Source organism: Phodopus roborovskii, unplaced genomic scaffold (genome assembly GCF_943737965.1).
Source record: "Phodopus roborovskii unplaced genomic scaffold, PHOROB, whole genome shotgun sequence".
NCBI lineage: Eukaryota > Metazoa > Chordata > Mammalia > Rodentia > Cricetidae > Phodopus > Phodopus roborovskii.
The window spans coordinates 55901051-55914298 of record NW_026126511.1 but is presented as its reverse complement, the minus strand read 5'-3'; the positions used below and the strand labels follow the sequence as shown (position 1 = coordinate 55914298).

Here is a 13248-nt window from a genome sequence, read left to right as displayed (position 1 = left end):
ATTTGTCCATTTCATCTAGGTTGAATTTGTTTTGTATAACTTTTTATACCATTTCTTATACATCAAAAATATCACATTCATGTATTATGTTCTTTCTGTCCTTTTTGGTTTATAACATGTATGCATGGTTGGATATGTGTGCATGTGTATAAGCCAGAGGTCAACCTTGGGGTGTCTTAATCCAGGTGCCAGCCACCTGATATATATCTATATATATCCCTATTTTTTTTGAGATAATGGAGTTTTACTGGCTTGGGGCTCACTGAGTAGTCTAGGCTGCTGACTGGCAAGTGAGCCCCATGGAACTACTTGGTTCTGTTATAAGTGTGCCTGGCCTTTTTTTTTAATGTGGGTACTAGTGGTGGAAATTGGGTTATCAGGTTTGTATATCTAGGAGTTTACTGACTGAGTTATTTTGTGTCTTTTGTTAATTTAGCAATAGGTTTATAGATTTTTTTCCTTAATATTATTTTTCCTCCCTTTCTTCCCCTTGGGTCCCACACATGCTAGGCAATGTTTTCCCACTGAGTTGTATCTCCATCCCTTTTTCTATGATTTCCATTTTTCATTTTGATGTGTTTTGGGGCTGGAGTTGGCATGGGCATATTGTGAGTGTAGGGGTACTTGCAGATAATGTATGTAAGTATGTATGCCATAGGTCAATCTTGAGCCATTCTTTAGTCACCTTGGTTGTTAAGGTAATGCTTTATCCTGTTTTTTTGTGCCTTATTCTTTATTTCCTTTCTTTTCTCTATTGTAGAGTTATAGTGATTTGCTGGAACTCAGTAGTAGAACATTTACCTTTTGTTTGCCTGTTTTCTTTTTCTTTGTTTTGTTTTTCAAGATAGGGTGTAGTCCTGGCTGTTCTGAAACTCATTCTGTAGACCAGACTGTCCTGCCAGGCTTTTTTTTTTTTTTAAGGGAAGTTGGAATATTGATACTGAGAGTTAATGAATGAATGACAAATAGGAACCATAGTGTCTCAAATAGGCATTCTTCCTGTCTCATTGAGCAGCAACTAGACTTGTGTAAAAAAGCACATGTCTCAAACCTAGCATTTGTGGTAGCCATTGATTATTGTTGCTGCTGGTCTCCACCCTCTCCTTTGTCCCCGTTTGTATTGCTGGCTGAGCCTGAACTTGCTGTGTAGGTGAAGAAAACTTGAGACTGGTGGATCTCCTATATCCACCTTCCAGGTGTTCATATGGTTCTGGGGCTTTGCTCAGGTTCATTGTAAGCACATTCCTTCATGATACACCTCTAAACCCCTTTGTGTTTCTATTTTAGTTTTTGAGGTGTAGCTACTTTCTCTCTAATTTAGGTATTGGTCAGACCACTTTTGCAGGATTTGGGGTAAGAGTAGTTGGTGGTTAAGTTTTGTTACTGTCTGGGAAAGTGGAAGATTTGGTCTTTAACATAATAGTAGCTGGAGTGGGGAACTTAGGAGAGGTACCTTACTACTGAAGAGTAAGGTGGAAATCTAGACTCTATGTTGCCTTTTTTTAGTGTGGGTGAGACTAGAGTAGAGGGGTGAATGTTTTGTTTCTCTCTGTTGCCTTTGTGTTTTAGTTGTGTTTCCTTTATAAGTGCTTCTGTTCCTAATTTTAACATTTTATTCTTGTCTTTAATTTTAACACATTGTTGATGTTTCAGTTTTTTTTTTTTTGGTCTGGGCAGGAATGAAGTTAATCTAGGATCTACTCAGCTTTTATCTGTAGATTAAGTCTTCTGCTTGATATGACTGATATGAGGCATCTTCAGGAAGTATTTCTTAGAGAAATCTTTTTGTCTTATCCTTCTAGAGCTCCAAAGATAGGAAGTAGTACACTTTCTATTTATAGTCTTAACAATTCTCTGATTCTTTAATATTTTCCATCCATCCATCCATCCATCCATCTATCCATCCATCCATCCATCCATCCATCCATCCATCCATCCATCCATCCGAGACAGGGTCTTACTATGTAGCCTTGGCTCCAGCTTGAACTTCTAACCCTCAGTCTCTCAAGTGCTGAAATTAAAGGTGTGTGTGCAGCACCACACCTCCTCTATATTTGGTTTTAAGTTGAGAGTTTCTACCTTATTTCTTTTTCAAGGTTATTATAATTATTGAAACATTTTTATGAGGGCTTATGAAATCTTTGTTAATTCTAACACTTATAATTTGGATTTTGACATCTATTGCCTTACTAATTTTAAAGTATTAGCTTTTAGTGATGAACATTGTTGTTTTTAACTTAAATTGTGACTTTGTAATCTAGGGCTCTTTTTTCACTTTTTTGTGTATCTGTATGTGTATACATGCATTTTTGAGATAGGGTTTTTTTTTTACTGTGTCCTGGAACCTGTGCTGATTTTCTCTTGTTTCAGTTTTTCAAGTGAAACTTTGTGGATGTTAGTTAAGCATATACCCTGTAACTGAGCTTCACAGCCCTATCATTATTGAGTAAAATGAGCATTTTCTTGAAATACTTTTTTTTGAGCTGTTATTTTCATATATGTAATTCATAAATAAGTAGATAGGAGTACATGCAGGCACTTTTATTGATCACAGGACTTAATCAGACAGGTCGAGGAACTCTTCATGAAATATTCTAGTCTGGACAATGTCTTTTTGAAGTTTAGGAACTAAAGTTACATAACCCTTAAACTTTGTCCCTATGATGGTAAAGTTGACGATTTAATTTGTGTTCTCGTTGCTCAGTTTCTGGAATCCTGATTCACTTAATAAAACTAGATCATGGCAGTGCATACCCTGGGATGCGTAGTTGCTCTTCAGTAGCTTTCTACATCTATCATATTTTGACTTTCATATCACATAGGAAGCTATCATTTTAAACTTACCGTTTAGGAGAAGGATGCACATTTTTATCTATTAGAGAATATTGTAAATACTTTAAAAGGATTCTCAAAACAACCCATTTTTCAGATAATGCAAATTTAATCATTTATTACATTACTTCTGAGATTTCATTACAGTTAGTACGTTTTTTTGTTTTTTTGAGATAGGGCAGTGTAACAGTCCTGGCTGTTCTGGAACTCTTTTTGTAGACCCTGCTGTCCTCAAACTCACTGAGGCTTCTGCTTCCCAAGTGATGGGATTAATGGCCTGTGCCACTACTGTCTATCTTACATAGAGTTAGTATGTTTTTAACAAGATCTTAGAATATGCTAGGTATCTAAGAGGAACAAGTAATTTTTCTCAAAGGTGACATTAGTGTGGTTCAGTGCTGTAGAACTGTGATCTCAGCTACTCAGGAAGCTGTGTAATTCAAGGTTAGTTTGAGCTAGGCAGTGTGAAGCAAGCCTGAATAACATAGTAAGTCCATCTCAAGACTCAAGTACATCGCTGACTAATCTGATGATCTCACCTATGCAAGAGTGAGGGCCAGCATTTGAATTCCTTAGAACCAACAAGCAAAACAAAGTAGCATGTTGTCTGTTATCCCAGTGCTCCTACACAGGATGGGAGACAGAAATAGGACATCCCTGGAATCCCATGGGCCAGCCTCCTGGTATGCCTGACAAATAGGAGACCCTGTCTTAAATAAGATAAATCAGGACTGATGTCTAAGGCTGTCCTCTGACCTTCATACATGTGTGATTAAAAATGTCAAAAGTGTAGGTTGGATGAGATGGTATGTACCTTGAATCTCAGTACTCAAGAGGTAGAGGCAGAGAGGGATCTCTAAATTTGAGACTAGTTCATTCTACATATCAAGTTCCAGGCCAGCCAGGGCTATGTAGTGAGCTCCAGTCTGTTTAAAAAAAAAAAAAATACTGGGCGGGTGGTGTAAACCTCTAATCCCAGCACTCAGGAGGCAGAGGCAGGTGGACCTCTGTGAGTTCGAGACCTGTACAACCAGAGCTAGTTCCAGGACAGGCTCCAAAGCTACATAGAGAAGCCCTATCTTGAAAAATATTAAACTAAAAAAAAAAAAAAAAAAAAAAAAAAAAAAAAAGCCCCACAAAAGATCAAAACTACAAAGAGGGATAATAGTAATCTCTACTATTAAGATCTATCTTATTATCTTGGCAGGTGTGTTGACTTATCATTTTAACTTTAGTACTTGAGAGGGCAGAGGTAGCCAGATCTCTATGAGTTTGAGGCCAAGCCTGTTGTAGGACTATACAGTAAGTACCAGGATAGTCAGGACTACACAGGGTGTGTGTGTGTGTGTGTGTGTGTGTGTGTGTGTGTGTGTGTGTGTGACCGAGAAAGAGAGAGAGAGAGAGAGAGAGAGAGAGATCTTAATACTAGAGTGTTGGTTCTTTAATGCTGCCAGAGTGTGGAGAGATGAATCAAAGGTCTTGTTTTTTCTTTCCCACATTGCTAATGTTTTATCTTTGTATCACCCCCCCCACCCAACAGTGAGCACAGAACAGAATATGTACTTTTAAAAAAGGAGATTATAAATCAGTCAATAATTGAAGCAACTTTCATAGACGATTCATTTAGTTTTCAGTCTAACAGCTTTTCTTTATTTACAAAATCTTTTCAAATGTTTTAGGTAGGTAGCCATCCGAGCTTTCTGAAGGAAGTTCGAGATCACATGCAGGACTCTTTCTTAATGCAACCTGAGGTGAGCAAGAATATTGGTGAGATTGAAGACCTATTTAAACTATAAAAATATTTATTACATGTATATATGTGTGTGCATATCTATCTATCTATCTATCTATCTATCTATCTATCTATCTATCTATGTATGGGATTATGCATGACTTGATGGGTGTGTGAAGGTCTGAGGACAACTTGTTGGAATTAGTTGTCTTTTTATACTATGGTAGGTTATTGGTGTCAAATGTACATGAAAATCATATCCATTTTGAAGCATTAAAATGTATTTTAGCATAATAGTTGTTTATATTAAAATTTATTCTCTTAAATTATATCACATGATAGATGTTTCCATTTTCTCTAAGAGATAGATTCTTCAATTCAGCTAAATGTTACATGTCTTTTGTTACCCAAATTAGTAATACCTCTCTGATACATCTGCCATCCTGCTTTTAATGTTCTTAGCCACAGAGGATACACACACACACACACACACACACACACACACACACACACTATAATTTTTTCTTCTCCACATGGTTTATTTTACAGCATGTTTTTTGTTGTTGTTGATGCTGCATCTTTTTTGAGACAGAGTCATATCATGTAGCCTCGCTCGCCTCCTGTCTCAGTCTCCAACATGCTGAGATTGAGACATGCAGCACTACTACCATCTCTTGTCATGTCTCTGTCTCACACATGCACACTTTTTGAGATACCTGTGGTTAGATAGCTGTAGTTCTTTTTTGTGCAGCTCCCTTTATACTTTTTATTTCTAAATTGTAGTTGTCCAGAACTTCATCTGTTTCCTCAACTCAGTAAAACTTCTGGGCTCCAGAACCACCTCTAGGCAGTGAGATTTAGTAGCCACAGAGCTTGCTTTGTTCTTGTTTCTTAGAGATGTAGTCTTGAACATAATGCCAAAACCTTTGTACACACACAGAAAAGGTACTATGCCTTTCCTAGATTTTCAAATAATTATAGGCAAAATCATTGTTTTTTTTGGAGAGTTAGATGATGCTGATTTGTTAGAACCTAGTTTAGTTGGTGGCACAATTAGTTTTCATCTGGATGAAAGCAAATGCTTTGAGCCAGGTATGGCATGTGTCTGCAATCCCAGTTCTTGGGCTAAGGAAAGAAGGGCAGAAGTTTTGAGGCTTGCTTGTGCTCCATAGAGAGCTCTATCTTTTGCTCTTCAAAAAATGCTGTGTTGAAATTAGTAGTTGAATATGTGTGTGTCTTTTTTTAAGATATCTTTTTATGTTCAAATTTTAGAAATATGGAAAACTGACAACTTGTACTGGTTGCCGAACACAGTGCAGATTTTTTGATATGACTCAGTGCATAGGTCCTAATGGATATATGGAGCCATATTGTTCTACTGCTTGCATGAACAGTCACAAGACAAAATATGCAAAATCACAAAGTAAGTTTCAGGTATTTGGAAAGTTTAATGACATAACTGTTTATTGAAGGTAACTGATGTTATTTTTATATAGTTTGAACTGTGTTTGTTTTTTTTTTCATACTGAACTTCTTTTGCTGTAAGCCCAAAAAATTATTTTGATGATTGCCATACTTTTTAATTTTTAAGTTAGTGAGGTATTATTTGTATCTGAAATTCTTAGCCAAAACTATGTTATACCCATAAATATCTAAAACATTTTCATGTGTCCATTAGTAGTAGTAGTCCATTTAGTAGACATTAGTTTCTTTTATTAAATATTTATTTTCATTTTATATGTATGGTTTGTGTGCACTTGTGTGCATCTGGTGCTCACGGGAGTCTGAAGAGGATGAAGGGTCATTTGGAGCTGGTGTTATGGGTGGTTGGTTGCCTTGTGGGTGCTAGGAACTGAGCTTTTGTCCTTTGCAAGAGCTTTAAATTGCTGAGCCATCTCTTAATCCTAGCAGGATTTTTTGAAGATGTAAATAGTCTTGAAAAACTTCAGGTACAAATATTATGAGAATAATTTATAGATAGACTCATTTAAAAAAATCAATCAACATTTTAAGGAAACCCTCTTTTACTTTATATAGAAGTCAGGTATGTATCTTTTTTTCTTCCAGGTTTGGGAATTATTTGCCATTTTTGTAAGCGAAACTCTTTACCTCAATACCAAGCCACAATGCCTGATGGAAAACTTTATAACTTTTGCAATTCCAGCTGTGTGGCTAAATTTCAGGTTTGTTATCTGTTTTTCCCCCACCCCCATAAAATGCATATATAAAATAATTAGTATAATATGCTTTATGCTACTTTCTACTTAATTTGTTGAGGGCCTAATTAGAGGGTGGAGATGATATCATGAGTCACAAAAGGCCTGGCTAAACTTTTGTACAGATTGGATATGGTAGAGAGGTTAAAGGGAAATCAATTTTAATATGGTTTAATTCAGTGTTGGATGTATAGTGCTCTTCTTATTAGTTTGAGTAGTAGTGCTCTGTAATAAGTGAATGAAATTATAAGTATCTTTAGCCTGTAAATATTAAGCATATGTGTTTTCAAAATTAAAAATGAACCTTGTAAAGAAAGGATTTAGATTTCTTATAGTACACATTAACTTAGTATGGGATACATTTCAGGGTGGCATTTTTGATTTGGTAAATGATATGAGCTGTCTGACATAGTTCTTCAAAGTTGGAGCATGTATAATCTCAGAAGATAATGTTTTAGAAAATGTTGAGACTTGACTTGGTTGACCACTCTGAAGGAATAGTTTAGAGGGGACTTAAGCATTAGGTAGTACTAGTTGGTTTGTTGTATGTGAAAATCAAGCCTTTGAAGGCTCAAACTAGTGCAGAAAACCATGATTCATGAGTTAATTCATCCAACAGTTCTACTTTATTCCAGGTACTGTGCTCTATGTTGATTTATTTAAACTGAAGCTATAGGTTTTTAAATATGCTACAGTAGTTACTACAACAGTTACTACCATTTATATTGAGTTGTCAAGTGAATATTGTTTTCTTGAGTTATACCCTCATTGAAGTTAGAGAATAAACTTGTTCAAGACTATAAACTTGTTGAGTTGAAATCATGTCCATTGATAGATTCATGGCCATTGATAGATAAGTTCTTATAGTGAGTGGTTCATAATGTTTTATGTTGTTGGTTTTTCTTTTTCTTTTTTTTTTTTAAAGATTTATTTATTCATTATATATACAGTGGTCTGCCTGCAGGCCAGAAGAGGGTACCAGAACTCAATACAGATGGTTGTGAGCCACCATGTGGTTTTTAGGAGTTGAACTCAGGACCTCTGGAAGAGCTGAGCCTTCTCTCCAGCCCTTTTTGGTTTTTCTTAAACTAGACATAAAGGAATAATTAATTTGTGAAGAGAAGGATAGTGATGATGGCCTGTTGCTTGTCAGTTATTAAAACTACCTTTAACCTGTCTGATGTTAAGTGTATGTGACAGGTAAAAGATAATGTCTGACTACTTTATTCTCCACTCTTGGTTTTGAAAGTGTTTAAAACTATAGTTCAGGCTGGCCTAGGACTGGAAGTCATTTCCCTTTCTCAAACTTTGAAGTGCTGGGATTGCAGGGTTAAGCCACTATGGCCAGCTTCACTACTTTTTCCATATACTTAAAGCTTGTCTTGGCTGTTTTGATGAGGCTGTGTATATGTACATTAAACATTTATAAGAAACAACTTTGAGTAACACATCTAGATAAGGATATAAATATCCATCCTTATCTAGTCTCATTTATGTACAAATAAGACAAAGTTGGAAAATAGGCAATATTTTTGATCTCTCAAGCAAGGTATATAATTTGAACTTTTTATCTGTATTAGGATATTTTTCTTTTAAAAGCAAGATAATATGACTGGAGAGATGATTGGTTAAGAGCCCAGGGTACTCTTCCAGAAGATATGCATGAGTTCAGTTCCTAGCACTCACATGGCTACTCACAGTTGTCTGTAACACCAGTTCCCAGGGATCTGGCACCTCATACAGATACATATGCAGGCAACTCACCAAAGCACATAAAAATGAATACATCTTTTTTTTTTTTTTTTTTTTTAAAAAAACAAGACAATAGAATACTACTCTTTTTTTCTCTGTAAGCTGTTATAAGAAAGTAGCTTATAAGCAAAATTTGCTAATTTTCACAGTTTAGGAACTTAGGAAATCCAATATGACTTTTGCAAGTTTGTGACTGAAAGGTCCTTTAAGCTTGACAAGATGAAGCTGGATGAGGTAGTCCAGAAGACCTATAACATTTTTTAGTCATCTGATAGTAAATCTGTCTTTTTCAATTTTTTTTTCTGTTTTCAACAAACTTTAATTTTATTGTACTATGTGGTACTTAGGAATATTTATGTTTAACCCATATATATGATACAGGATATACTTCAAAAGAATGGTAAATACCAAGTACTCAGGTTAAGATTCAGGAAAAAACAGCTTCGCGTGGTTATTGCTTACCTCTTTAATCCTAGCACTCAGGAGGCAGTTCGGCATAGCTAGTTCAAGGACATCTATATAGAAACTTCTTACATAAAAAAGTCATTTAAAAATCAAATCTATGTATGTTTATGTATTTTATCTTATTCTGTTAATTATTCCTGATAAGAATACCAGCTTTTAGTTTTTCTCTGCGTAACTCTGTAGAATAATTGATTACTTTTTCCCCCCTTCTGAGATAGGATTTCTCTGTATAGTCCTAGCTGTCCTAGAACTTGCTTTGTAGACTAGCTTTGAACTGACAGATCTGCCTGCCTCCCAAGTGCTGGAATTAAAGGCATGCACCACCACTGCCTGGCTTTATTACCTTTTTGAAAGGTAAAACGTGCTTTCTTTCTTGATGAGGACTTGGTGTGAGAATTATGGGAGTGAAGTAGTGGGTGAGTCATTCATAATTTACTATTTGATCCTTGGGGAGATCAATATAGGTTTTTTGTCTCCTTCCTGCCTTTCCCCTGATTCCCTCCCTCCTTTCTCATCTCTCTTCTTTGCTTTTATCTGTATTTCGGAACGTCAACAACTAACCTTACTATGATCATTTTCTTCAACTGAAGTAATTGAGTTGTAGTTTTTCCTTTTCATATTTTAGGTAGTTCTTGGTAAACATTTCAATTTGTAAGGCTGATAGTACTTTTTTAAAAAATATTTTCTTTCAGTACTGGACATTGAAGCTAGGGCCTTGCACTTGTAAATCCCACCACTGAGCTATATCCAGCCCTTTGACACAATGTATTTTAAAAGCAAAATTAAGAGCCAGGCGTTGGTGGTACACGCCTTTTAGTCCCAGCATTTCAGAGGCAAAGGCAGGGGGATCTCTGTGAATTCCAGGCCAGCTTGGTCTATAGAGCAAGTTCCAGGACAGGCTCCAAAACCCTGTCTTGAAAAACCAAAAATAAGAGAAAAAAAAAAAGAAAAACCAAAAATAAAAAACAAACAAACAAACAAACAAACAAAAGCAAAATTAAGAATTGGTTCATGTAGTAAAGAAATAATTAGCAAAGAAACTATTGCTTTCTGCATCTAGTAGACATTTGATAGAACTTAAAGGTAGAAATTCTAAATATAGACATAGACTAAGTATATTTTGTTCTTTATTTCAGGCTCTAAGCATGCAATCATCTCCAAATGGCCAATTTGTAGCACCCAGTGATATTCAATTGAAATGCAACTACTGTAAAAATTCCTTTTGTTCAAAACCAGAAATCTTGGAATGGGAGGCAAGTCTTATTTTCTTTTTATGTGTTACCTAATGCTGTGATGAGAATCTAATAACTGACATTTCTGTTTGGAAACCTTTCTTATTGGATAATGAATTTCCATATTTTGTGTTGGTGTGTGTACTTGTGTGGAAATGAAATCAGGATCGATTTTAGGTGGAGCAATTTATTGAAATCATATGCACAATAAATAATAACACTTGTAATAGAATATAAAGTCTTTTCATACATCTAGAGTATCTGTTGACTATTTTACTATTTTCTCATTATCATTATCTGTCAACTATAAATAGCTTACTGCTCGATATTTGTAGAATTAGAATTTGTAAGTCAGATACTGTGCTGTTATTTAATCTTATATTTTAATAAGAGAATAGTAGAAGCCTGTGAATCTAGTTAAGTTTTTCCTTAGCACTCTTAACCTTTTTTTTGTTCTAATTTACTTGGTCATGTTCTTTCTTTTGTTATTGGCACCTCTGAGCAGTGAGTTTGTTTCCATAAGAGGACAGTAATGGATAGATGACCCAGGCTGTTCATTGCTATGTTGAACAGTGTTTACTTTTGGCTCTTCTTTAAACTTTTTTTTTTTTAAAAGGTGGATTGGGTGGGTGGAGTGTAGAGCAGGAAATATATACTTAAAAGATATCACTTAAAGTGTAATGCTCAAAGAGTTACTCTATGATTACTAAACAATTTGGAAATCTGAGGAAGATGTTTTTTAGTGTGTGTAAGATTCTGTAGTTTATTATTTTGTTTGGTGTCGTCTCCAATAATTAAACAAGTCATTATTTTGAGACTCTTTGATGGCATCCTGTCATGAGTTTTAGACTAACAACTACCTACCTAATAGCAGAAATAATACTGAATTCCTAGCATGAGAAAATAAAGCAATTCACCTGCAAGCATACAAATAGTATCATATAGGAAATATGTGCCCTATAATAAACTGAAATTGGATAATTTTAGATGAAAATCATTGTTACCAAGATTTTGTAGTGACATAGTATTGCTTCTGTTTACACAGAACTTTAGTGTTAGATACCATTAAGAGATACTGGCCTTATTAAGTGAGAATCTCCCTCAGGAGACTGAGTTTAGGCCCTTTTTTTCAGTCCATGATTAGCAGTTACAATTTCTTTGTTTTCTTTTGTATGTGTGTGTTTGTGTGGATATGTGTATGTGCATGTATGCTCACGCTCACTTCTGCTTTTGTATGAGTCTCTGTATCCTCCCCAGTGATTTTTTTTCCTATTGATTACTTATTTAACTACTTGAGTTGTTTCCTGTATTGTTTTATTTCCTTATTTTATTCTTCAGATATCTTTAATATGTATTAAGTTGATGATTTAGACTTTTAAATCTACATATGCCATAACTTGGGAGAAAAGTTACCTTCCTTTGAATTTTAGTTCCTGGCTCACTGTTTAAAAAGTAGGCCTGACAGTTACGGCTTTGAAGCCTGGACAAATAATAACTAACCATTTTCAATTTAAGGAAAGTAACCTAATCTCAAGTTTTGCATGGATGCTGTAGAATAGCACTAAATTGAAAACTTTAGACATAATGTTTTTATTAAAATGTCTTAGGGAATGTCTTTTAATCTACATGTTTGTTTTCAACAAAAAGTATCTTGCGTTGACTAAAAATGTGATGTTATATTTCTGTAGCTTACATAATATTTTTCATTATTTCCTTTTTGTTTCTCCAATTCAGTTAGCATTTTTAGATTGATACTTTGTTAGTGATTGTTCACCTAGTCACAGAGTAATTTTAGGCTAGTTAATGATGCTGAATTTAGTGGAGTTATGTTTAGTGAATTGGTTAGCTTAGGTGTCTGTGGCCTGTAGGTAATGTGTCTATAAGGATCAGCATTAAATAGATAAGTGATTTAACTTACTGTAAAAGTGGCTTGTTTATTTTTTAAACTTGGTCTTGAGATGGTTCTCATACTTACCGAGGTTCCTATTGTGCATTTAGAACAAAGTGCATCAGTTCTGCAGCAAAACTTGCTCAGATGATTATAAGAAGTTGCATTGCATAGTTACATATTGCGAATACTGCCAAGAGGAGAAGACGCTTCATGAAACAGTAAATTTCTCTGGCGTTAAGAGACCTTTCTGTAGTGAAGGCAAGTGTATACATAGTGTTTGTTGTTCATAATTTTTACTATATATAATGTCTTTTCCCAAAATATTTAAAGAATATGTAATTATAGATGTCCAGAATAGGTACAATTTTAATAAGGCTGAACAAAACATTCCTGCTGAATTGTTTTTTTTTTTTTTTTTTTTTTTTTGTTTTCACATGTATTTTTAGACTTATGAGCTTCAAAGTTTCATCTGTAGAAATTGGGATAAAATAAAAGAAAGCATTGTCATACCATGTCATCTCTAAACTTGTACGTTGTGGCTTGAAAGCAGATTTTCAAGAGCAAAGAATATTTTGTGTAGCTCCATTTCCCCTACAAGCTTGATGCCTACCTACAGATGGTTAGATTGATCATCACTGATTTCAAAATCTGAAAGCCATGATAGTCTAGAAGTTTCAGGTTTTGCATTTTTAGGTTAAGGGAGCTCAGTAAAATGCATCTGTTTAAAATAAACACCCCCCCCAAAGTTGAAATTCATCTGACCCCAAGCATTATAGATAAGGGTCATTGATGGAGAGGTGGGTGGAATTATGTGCAGTGACAACTTTAGTAGGTACATTTAGGGTATAGGATTTCTGGGCACATTTGTTACAATATATTTACAAATGTCCTTTCTGCTTAAAAGTTTGCTCGTCCCTTATCAGAAATCAGGTAATAGACATGATCTCTAGTTTTAAACTCACTTCTCTAGAGAGAAAAACAGGATTGTAGCTGTGGGCTTGAGGTGCTTGTTAAGAGTATTCCCAGTTGTAACATTTTTGCTCTAAGCTGGCTTTCACCCATCTATTATTTTCTAGTGAGGACTCTTTGTCACTTCTAATTTTTTTCTGTGCATTCTTATAGCAAATT

The 13248-nt window shown here is 35.0% G+C and overlaps 1 protein-coding gene across 1 annotated transcript in view; it reads left to right on the top strand.

Moving 5' to 3' along the window:
- The window catches only part of Zmym2 (zinc finger MYM-type containing 2), an 80794-nt gene that overhangs the window by 34156 nt on the left and 33390 nt on the right, over positions 1 to 13248 (top strand). The window contains 5 exon segments of the mRNA XM_051195622.1: positions 4512 to 4583; positions 5837 to 5987; positions 6632 to 6747; positions 10134 to 10250; positions 12228 to 12378. Coding sequence (XP_051051579.1) covers positions 4512 to 4583; positions 5837 to 5987; positions 6632 to 6747; positions 10134 to 10250; positions 12228 to 12378 — 607 coding nt within the window.